Source organism: Hevea brasiliensis, chromosome 9 (assembly GCF_030052815.1).
Source record: "Hevea brasiliensis isolate MT/VB/25A 57/8 chromosome 9, ASM3005281v1, whole genome shotgun sequence".
NCBI classification, from domain to species: Eukaryota; Viridiplantae; Streptophyta; class Magnoliopsida; order Malpighiales; family Euphorbiaceae; genus Hevea; species Hevea brasiliensis.
The window spans coordinates 1,029,866-1,040,241 of record NC_079501.1 but is presented as its reverse complement, the minus strand read 5'-3'; the positions used below and the strand labels follow the sequence as shown (position 1 = coordinate 1,040,241).

Here is a 10,376-nt window from a genome sequence, read left to right as displayed (position 1 = left end):
ATCTGTTTAAAAAGTTAATATAAATATTTAATTTCAGTATTTGATTTGCATATAACACTTTGTTTGGAGCAAGTTTTTGGAGGTAGTAAAAATTTTTTTAATATAATTAGGATAAATGCACTTGTTTGGGGGGAGGTTTTATGGAAAAGATGAAATTTTTTTAGGGTTTTTTGAGGTTTTAAAAACCTCTAAAACCTTAAATTTCTCAACTCACTAAATTAGGATGTTGAAAATATTTTTTATAAATTAAATATTAATTATAATCAATTTTTACATTCTCATATAAGTTAGTAAACCATTATTTACCTTATCTTCCTTCTAAACAAAGTAATATTAAAAAATCTTATATTAGTTTCCGTTACTTTTTCTTATTTTATTTAAAAAAACTTTACCTTACTTCTTTATACCTCTGTCAAATAAAAGTAAGTGTTATGTTTGTTAAAAAAAAAAAAAAAACCTTAAAACTTTTAAATCTATATGTAGGTTTTACTATCCAAAGAATCTTTATTTTTTTATATTCGTGAAGAAAGTATTTTCCCCAATTCCAAATTACAGATTTTTTATTCATTTAGTTATATATATATATATATATATATATATATATATATATATATATATATATATAACAATGAATAATTATATAGCGAGTAGGACAATAAATGCATGAAATATTTTTCAAAGGGGATATTTTAAAAAATATATTAATATTTAGAAAAAAAATCCTCTCAAGGTGGAAAGATTCTAAAATATATCAGAGTATTAAACAATAATGCCTATAGAAAGAAATAACAAATAGTTTCTTCATCAATTTTAAAAGGTAAGCCTTATATGTTATGTGAGAGATGGTGTATAAAAAAATATAATCAGTTTATTACTTAATTGTTTATTACTTAATTTTAGAAGGTTAGTTTCATATATTATGTGGGTGAGAGATATTAATATTATTAGATGCATTCAATAATTTCTTTATAAGTTATATTAAATATTTTAAAAAATTCTTGTATATACCCGAATGTATTTAATATAATGTGATATATATAATTTAGTTAAATATATATATCTGAGTGTTGATAAAAATCACTCAAATATTATTTATGTTATTTGGTGGAATATCATATTTGAGTTTTTATTTGCCCAATCTCTTGTAAAAAAATTACTTACCATATATTTATTTGAAATAAAAAATAAATTCAAAATTAATGGCTAATATTTTATTATTAAAATTTATTTATTTATTTTATAAATTTTTATAAATTTATTTATTTATTTATTTTCTGAATTTTTAAAATTAATTTTTAATAAAATATTAACTACTCGCTTTGGAAAATAATATATCTATGTTTAAGCGGAAAGAAGGAAGAACTAAGAACCATAACACTTGTCAAGATAACCCCGAGCCCCCTAATAGCAGAGCAGAGCAAGGCAAGGTTCCGTCCAATAGAGTTGGAAACAGTAATGCCGCGACTGAAGGCAGCAGCAGCCTTACTTGTAAGGCGGAGTAGAAGCTGTTATTTCCATTACAGAAACCTCTCTTCTCTTACAAGCAATTCCTCAATCGATGATGATCCCGATAATCAAGTTGTTATTTTTTCTTTTTCTTCATTGAATCCCTATTTATTTTGTGTAATTAGCACTTTGATCTTGCTTTACTGCCTTATATTACACAGGTATTAGTTGAAGGCAAAGCTTGTTCGAGAACAGCCATTCTCAACAGACCCTCTGCCCTCAATGCACTCAATACTAGCATGGTTCTCTTCTAGCTTTTTCCTCATCATTTCTTCTTAAATTACTACGTTTTTATACTTGTCGTATGAGAATTACTTAATTGAATTTTTTTTTTCAATAATAATATTAGGGTGCGCGATTGCTGAAATTGTATAGATCTTGGGAGGATAATCCAGATATTGGTTTTGTGGTGATGAAGGTAAAATTCCAGCGCTTGCTTATTATTTTAAAAAAAAAATGTTTAAATTAATTTCAATTTGTGCTAAGGGACTGGGCCTCGTTTTGAATCTGTGAAGGGCAGTGGCAGGGCATTTTGTGCAGGTGGAGACATTGTTTCTCTTTATCACTTGATAAACCAAGGTAAAGAGACAAGGATAGTATGCCTCCGCTAACACCTACTTGACAAAGTTCTCATTTCAGCCGATTCTATTGTTCTTTATCTTTGAAAAAAATTAAAATGCTTGCGTAAGTTTATCCATTGAAGTTAGCATGCTGTTTGTTACTGTCTATGCAGGCAAGTTGGAAGACTGTAAGGAATTTTTCCGGACAGTATATAGTTTCATATATGAACTAGGTACATATTTGAAGCCGCATGTGAGTATTCACAATTCTCAAATTATTAACAACTTTGCAGATTACTATCCTTTCTGGTTTTTTATATCTAGAAACAAATGATTGAATGTCTTCATGTTTCTATGCATAAATATTCCTCGTATAGCAGACCTTTCGTTGCAATACCAATGAGTTTTATTAGTTTCAAACTACCATTTGTTCTGGTATAATAGTACTTTTGTTATTTTTTAAACTTGTGCATTGATAATCTTGCTGTAGGTGGCTATTTTGGATGGCATTACCATGGGTGGTGGTGCTGGAGTTTCAATCCCTGGTACATTCCGAGTTGCAACTAATAAAACTGTATGTAACAGAAAAATTATGCACCATATTACGTTTTGAACATGTTGGTAATCGTTATTTTTTTCCGAAACTGTTCTGAATCTTTTTGTTATTTTTTGCGAACATCATTTTTCAGGCTTTTGCCACCCCTGAAACTCTTATTGGATTCCACCCTGATGCTGGTGCATCCTTCTTTCTCTCTCATCTGCCTGGTCACCTAGGTATTCTTGCAGTATCATATTCTCTTCTTCTCCCCCTCCCCACCTCTTTATTTTTCTTAAGGACTCTGATGTGCCAATGCGATGTGTTTCTTCTTTGAAAGAGTGAAAATGAAGGTGAGAATTATTAAATGAAGATGAATGGTTTATTCCTGCAAGATATCTTTTTAATTAGAGTGCAAACCTTTTGGAATCCTTTTCCGCTTCTCAGTGTCTCTTGAGTTGCTTTGGCAACCTTCTCTTAAATGAGTGCTTGATGGCTCTTGTAGTTGCTTTGAGGGATATTGCACAAATTACACATTCAGCAGGTGAAAATTTATCATTTGAGTTAGTTGTCAATTCCTAACTATTCTTGAATTTGTTTTATGTAATAGTTGTTCTCGGCAAAAATAAAGAGATGGGCTCCATTTTCTGCTACAAGATGTGACTATTTTCATGATCATTTGGATTAAAATGGTTGTTTGAATGGCACTTGTTTTGTCTTTTATTTTGCAATATAGCAGATTAGTCAGCTACCATGAAGTCAGAAATGAAAGTGTCAGAATGTATTTAATGAAGCTAGTTGTCTGAGACACTCACACACATTATAACATGTCTAGTAACAAGAAATTGGAGTATCAGCTTGCTATGGTTGGGAATTGATGAGGGCTGTCAGTTTTCTTTAATATTATTCTGATATGAATTTGATTCCTGTTTGTAGGGGAATACTTAGCTTTAAGTGGAGAAAAACTCAATGGCGCAGAAATGATTGCTTGTGGCCTAGCTACACACTATTCATATAGTGAAGTTAGTACTGATGGACCCTTATCTACATTTTCTTGTTCTATTTTGTCTTTCCTTGTCTCAGATCATTAATATATCTTGTTTATTTTGATCTCATAGAGGCTTAAATTAATTGAACAACAGCTTGGGAAACTGTTCACAGATGATCCTTCTGTCATTGAAGCAACTTTAGAAAAATATGGTGACCTTGTCCATCCAGATAAGATGAGTGTAATTCACAGGTTTGTTTTACTATGTGAAACAACGAGTCATGGACATTGTAGTGATAGGTTATTTTTGGAAACAAACAAATTGGTTTTCGTTTACCTTTCACAGCAGACAAAGAAAATGTCTAATCTTTTTAACTTGAAAATTACACAGAGCATAACTAATTTATTGATATAATCATCAAGTTAACTGATCCCTTGTCTCATTTATTTAGGATTGAAACTGTTGATAAATGTTTCAGCCATGACACTGTTGAAGAAATATTTGATGCTCTGGTAAGCATATATTTTGATAGTCTCACTGTTTTTGTTAGTTTAGATTTCAAAATCGCAAACCCGTTTATATGTGCATAGTATATTTTCCACAACATTTATTTCAGAAGGTTTTGATCTTTCTATATCTTTCCCATTGCTAACAAAGAAAATGAGGGAGTGGAAACAAAATATTCTCCACTGGAATAGCATTCAGTTTAGGAGATTCCGGTTAAGGGGGTGGTAATTTTCTCATCAGTTTAGCTGTTTACCTTGTGGTGTTTCACATTCATGACAAGATTGGAACAGATTTGGAGTCTTGGATATTTGTGCATTGCCTTGTTTTGACACTTTCTGGAGGACTTGATAATCATGGGATGGAGTCAACTCTACTTTTAGAAATGCGTTCACCAAAGTAGTAAGTCAAATCACCCTAACATCATAACAAGTTGTTTTGCTGAAATAACCACTACTTTTAGGAAAGCGAGGCTTCTGGAACCAATGATGCATTTTGCAATTCCACTCTAAGAAGACTTAAAGAGGCATCACCATTGAGCTTGAAGGTTTCCTTAAGATCTGTGAGTCTCCTCGTGTTTCTAGGCTCTCTTCTGAAATGAATCAGCCTTAATCATGTTTCTTAAGATCTGTGAGCTTGAATCAGCCTCTCCAGTCCCATTCTTAGACCTGAACTGTTGCCATTGATTGTTCCAGATAAGAGAAGGTAGATTTCAAACACTCGATCAATGCTTGGTTCGTGAATATCGAATGTCCTTACAGGGAATATTCAAGCAGATCTCCACTGATTTTTGTGAGGTATAAAACTTTTTAATTCATTAATCAATAGAAAAACTATCCACTATCTTTATCACAATATTTTGTTTTTGTAATTCCTTAGGGTGTTCGTGCACGAATGGTGGACAAGGACTTAGCACCGAAGGTATGAATTGTCTGTATTATGAATGGTGATTAAAAAGAAAGCAAGTCTGTATCACAAATGGACAAGGACTTAGAATTAATGGTGGCATTTGACAATCTAGATTAAAAACTCCAATGTTTAAGTGCAGAATGTAGCTGCAAGATTAGCCTAATAATGTATACTTCTGATAGATAATTGAAATAAGCAGCGCCTAAATACAGGAAGTCAGCCATTTTGGTCGTTAAAAATAAAATAGCAGTAATTATAATGCCATTTCTTGGAAAACATGCAGTGGAATCCTCCGAACTTGGAACAAGTGTCAGAAGACATGGTGGAACATTATTTCTCTCCTCTCAGTGAACTGGAGCCTGATCTAGAGCTTCCCACCGAAAAACGAGAAGCATTCACCTAGTTGTTACTAAAGGTCTTCCATTTGATTTTATTTTTTTTGAAAGATAAAGAATAAGTACATGCAGCAGGCAGATGAGAGGAAATTGAATTAACGGGTGAACCTTTCATTGTTAGGGGTTTCATGATACAAGTGTTTTCGGACAGTGGAAACGGGATAAAAATAAATCATCATTATTATTTTTTTTCTGAAAGCATCGACTTATTTGATCCTGATTCCTGATGTGTTGACATAGACTTATTTTACAAGTTGAATAGCGTCAAAGTTGGAGTTTCTACTTAGTATCATTAATCACTGTCATGAACATTTTATCATTTTTTGAAAACTTTTTTTTTTTTTAAATTAAAAGTGATGAATATCGCTGCTACAAACCCCCTACTCCTCATGCTGCCATAGAACATGGTTCTGTCATTTTGAATGAATAATAAGTATATGTTGCGTCCTTGCAGTCCTTCGAATTCCCTGTACAGATCAGTATTCCAAACAATCTGCATTATATTATGCTTTCCCTCCACTTTTATGAACCTTTTCAAAAAAAAAAAAGGCATCTAAATTTCCATATTTATCTCAAATTTGTCATACTATAACCTCATCCCATACAAGTTTGAAATGGAAATCTCCAAACAATCTAAAATGCAATTCAACGGACACGTACCATTGTGAGAAGCAAAATAATCTGATCACTATAAACTAACTAAACTTTGCCGTTGTGTGCTAGCAACCTCCAAAATTCCTAAATAATATGTTCAAGTTCAAAGACCCACGAAAAAGAAACAAATAAACTAAAAATAAATTGGTGAATTATCAATGCTACACTGGCTGTATCTCTAAATTGTTGTGCGCATCATTTCTAGTAGATTGATCATCTGATGCAGATTCTTGGCTCTCACCAAAGTTCATCTGCTGAGCTGGTGGTGGATTAACAACAGTCATCTGCATAGCAGCATTTTCAGATAGATTGTTCTTCATCTCTCTGTGCTCCTGACACAAGGCACACCAATGCAGGCAACAGTGGACTGGGCATGGGTCACATGGTGAATTCTGCAGAAGAGTTTCACAATAAAGTCAGCAAATATCAATCAGCATTTAGCATCAGATTTGTCCATGAGCCAGCAAATAGGATCAGAATGGCCCATCAAATGCTAGACGATAATGTTGATAACCGATATCAAAATTTAATTGCAGAAATGCACTAAGGTCATGTTTAGTATAGCGTAATCAAAACTATAATATAATCGTGATTACATTGCATATTTAATTACGTTGTTTGGTAACACAATATAATTTGACACAATGGAATTTCAATTGTATAATTATTATCCTGTTACCACAATCGCTATCACCATCACTTGATCATGGTTATGGCCACTTAGTTATTATCACCTCTACCACTACCTAGCCACTACCACCATCACTACCTTATCTTACCATTACCATTACCACTATTGCTGTTGCTATACTACCACTTAACCATCACTATTACTTGACTATCAATCATAGCAAGTATTACTATTTATTATTAACATTATAGATAAATTAAATATTAAAATAAAAATTATCATTACATTATACTATTTATATTTTTATTTTGTAACCAAATAAATGAATGTAATGATAATTATATTATATTACATTATAATTTTAATTGCAGCATATAGTTGATTGCATTGCATTAAATTATGCTCTGCCAAATGTAACTTAAGTGTGAAAGAGTCCAAATTTTGTGGGTACAAGATTTTTCAGAAAAATCTTTAGACAGAAAACCATTATGATACAAAAACTAAAGCATTTCAACAGTGCATGAATAATTACATATCTTCTGAGATACTATGTGCGCAATGTCAAAAGTACACGAATACTCTTGTACAAGTTGTTATACTGAATTTAACAAGCAATGAACACAACAAACATGGAATTCAAAAATTACCTTGAGATGATATTTCTTCTGCAATAGTGCAATGATTGACGAAAAACACCAGTGTATATCCCACACATCCACCATGTAAATAACAGACCCTCACAAATGAGAAAAGAAGTCTTAGGATCAATACCATAGAAAAATAGAGTAGCTGCTGCAAGCGCCATTCCACCTTCAACACACATGGCATGACAAACGCATCCATGGGTCCAAGGAATATCATCTCTCAATGTTTCTATATTATGTCCAAACAACACACATGGGCAAAAGAGGCCAGTGCGGCCTGCAACATGCGGCCTGCAACATACGTAATGATATTACTTTAATACGACAATCATTGGAAGAAAAAACTAACTTTCAGTACCTATTATTATTTTAAGCAATCCACTAGAGGTATAGGTCTTTGCATAATAACCTTTCTGCTTTCTTACTCCTAGCAACCCAAAGGATTCCCCCAAATTTACTCTCTCAAATGCGAAATGTAAGACCCTCTGATTGAAGCATCATAGGCGTGGAAAGTTTAATTTCTGCCACTGCATCTTGATTATCTTTCACTGAATATCCTTCCCTCTATACACAGCTTACTATGCCTCCGCAACGAGTCTCAAGAAATAATTCTCAGAAGGGACCAAACTTCTTGAAAAATTTAGAATATCAAACTGAAAAGATTAATATTTGCGCAAGCAAAGAACAAATTGCCTTCCAAATTCCAGCATATGAAAGAAAAGATTAGCGTCCTAACTCTTTCCATGGATGTTTCAGTCGAAATGATGACAAAGTCAGAAAAATTAATGGCCAAAAAAAAAAAAAAACATAGATGTGGAGTCTTACAACTCTCAGTGTCATCAGCACAGCCAAATATTCCGGTTGTCCAATCTTCATCGGCAGGAGGTTCATAGCTTTCAGGTAGAGCTTGGCCGCATTCAGCACATCCGTGTATAATTAACTGTAAAAAAGGCAATAAGAGATGCTGAGGTGAAACAGTAATAAATATGCTGATAACAGGATAGAAAATCCTTAAGAAATCCCTAATTGGAAGCGCATTTTCACATCCATCCCAATCCCATGGACATTGTGTAGATAAAAAGAAAGATGAAGAGAAAGAGACCTGAGGAACTGGAATCGGCTGATTGAGTTCGCCGGGGGTGATATCTTATGCCGGCGCTTGCTCCTTCGTTAACTTCACGTACCTTGACTGCACATTACCGTCCTCCATCTGATCCAAAACCTTATCTAATTAATTACCAACTGTATATACACATGCTTTATTTAGATGCATCTGGGGATTAAAAGAAATTCAGAGCATGGAAACGAGAAAAAGCTCAAAGGATAAGATTCTAACTATCACATGATACCAAAACAAAAAGATATATGCAGCGTTCGTTTCCAACCCTCAATGTTGACATTTTTCAAAGTCTTTTTTTGTGCACCTGATGCTCAAGTATGGATTGCTTCAAAAGGGTTTACTTCGAGGAAAAGGAGCAAACATCATCATTAACAAGAGAAAGGAGAGACAGATTTATCATTTATGCCACAGCAATGCCCTTTTCCTCATGCCAACAATTAAAATTATAGCAGTGAACCAAATGTTTACATTCGGCATTGACCAGAAGAGACAATGAAGAACCATTCAGAGGATGATGGCTGATGGCAAAACAAAGCATTTGCGACTGATGTATAATCTGATCATCTGACTCATGGAAATTAGAGAAAAACATTAACAGGATAATAGCACAACTAGGTGGATACTCGTTGTAGTTATTGGCAATCAAACAAGAAAGCATCATGACGTTATGAATGGCCAAATTAAATTTTTATCTACTACCAAATTTAGATAAAATGGTAATCACATATGGGAAAAAAATCTAGGAGCTCAACAGGCTAACCAAGCAATAATTAAGATCTTCTCTTACCCGCAACAACTAATCAAGTGCCGTCTCAACCAGAATTGAAAGATAAACTGATTTTGGTCTTGAGAGAAGAGAAAGGGCAGGGGTGATTTTCTCGTTGATTTGCAAGCATGCTTATCTTTATACACAAACCAAAATCCCTTCTATAAGATGACAATAACATATATTATAACTTAACCAGATCTGAATGATAAAATGAAGAGAATTTTGTGATTGAAAACATGGTACCTCCTGTTGATGGGTCTCAATTAACTCCAATTGTCGTTCACCACTTTTGCCACTTCAATCTGAAGAATAATTTATGCATGAGATAATAAAATGAAAAGATGATTAGATAATAAAAAGAAAGATGAACATAAAGAACAAAAACAATGTGATTTTACTATTTCCTTCAATTCTTTGATACAAAACTTGATTGGCATATTCAGAGTGGTGAACATGGACCAAGAAAATCAATCCAAGACATCCATGATGAAAAGAGTCATTTTTTCTCGCAACAATGAAGAAGGCAGAAGAACCAATGCCTTGATATATCTACAAGGAATGTAAAGATACAACAATTATGCCTTCAATAATATCTAGGGGAGAGCAGTTTTCGGTTTAAACCAAAAAATCGAACCGAACCAATTGAATTTGGTTCAATCGGTTCGGTTTTAAAATTCAATCGGTTCGGTTCGGTTTATAATTTTAATAATTTTGGTTAATCGGTTTGGTTCGGTTATTTTTCATAAAAAAATTAAAAAAACCGACCCGAACCGAAATTATTAATATATATAGGAAATCAAAAAAATCGAATCGAATTGAATCGAACCAAATCGAACCGAACCAAAATCAAAGAAAACCGAACCGAACCTTAAGATTTTTGAGTTTTGATTTCTAATTTTTTTTGTTTTTATGTTTTTATTATTTAGATTTAATGTTAAAAATATAAAATTTTATAAATTTCGGTTTGATCGATTTAAAATCGAACCGAACCGATATTTATCGGTTCGATTCGATTTGATTTTCTCTTATCAATCGGTTCGGTTCGGTTTTTAAAATTTTTTATTTTCGATTTTCGGTTTTATCAGTTCGGTTTGGTTCGGAACCGAACCAACCGTTTGCACACTCCTAATAATATCTACAAGGTAAATGATGCAATTAGA

General features: G+C 33.0%; 1 protein-coding gene and 1 pseudogene across 3 annotated transcripts; one reads left to right on the top strand and one right to left on the bottom strand.

The window, feature by feature from the left end:
- Positions 1-1,352: 1,352 nt before the first annotated feature.
- Positions 1,353-6,697, top strand: LOC110666933 (3-hydroxyisobutyryl-CoA hydrolase-like protein 1, mitochondrial). 3 transcript variants are annotated; one of them, XM_021827618.2, is made up of 14 exons: positions 1,353-1,578; positions 1,668-1,748; positions 1,856-1,924; positions 2,022-2,085; positions 2,240-2,319; positions 2,557-2,640; positions 2,756-2,840; positions 3,538-3,623; positions 3,720-3,841; positions 4,042-4,102; positions 4,558-4,656; positions 4,790-4,891; positions 4,974-5,015; positions 6,297-6,697. In XM_021827618.2, the coding sequence occupies exons 1-14, from the start codon at positions 1,456-1,458 to the stop codon at positions 6,324-6,326; spliced, it is 1,128 nt and encodes a 375-aa protein (XP_021683310.2). In that variant the 5' UTR covers positions 1,353-1,455; the 3' UTR covers positions 6,327-6,697. The 3 variants fall into 3 exon arrangements, with proteins under 3 accessions (XP_021683310.2, XP_058008291.1, XP_021683309.2); XM_058152308.1 differs by lacking the exon at positions 6,297-6,697 and adding an exon at positions 5,287-5,596 and having other exon boundaries at positions 3,744-3,841; XM_021827617.2 differs by lacking the exon at positions 6,297-6,697 and adding an exon at positions 5,287-5,596 and having other exon boundaries at positions 1,354-1,578.
- LOC110666934 (cell number regulator 6-like) lies at positions 5,930-9,453 on the bottom strand (annotated as a pseudogene).
- Between the last annotated feature and the right edge of the window lie 923 nt (positions 9,454-10,376).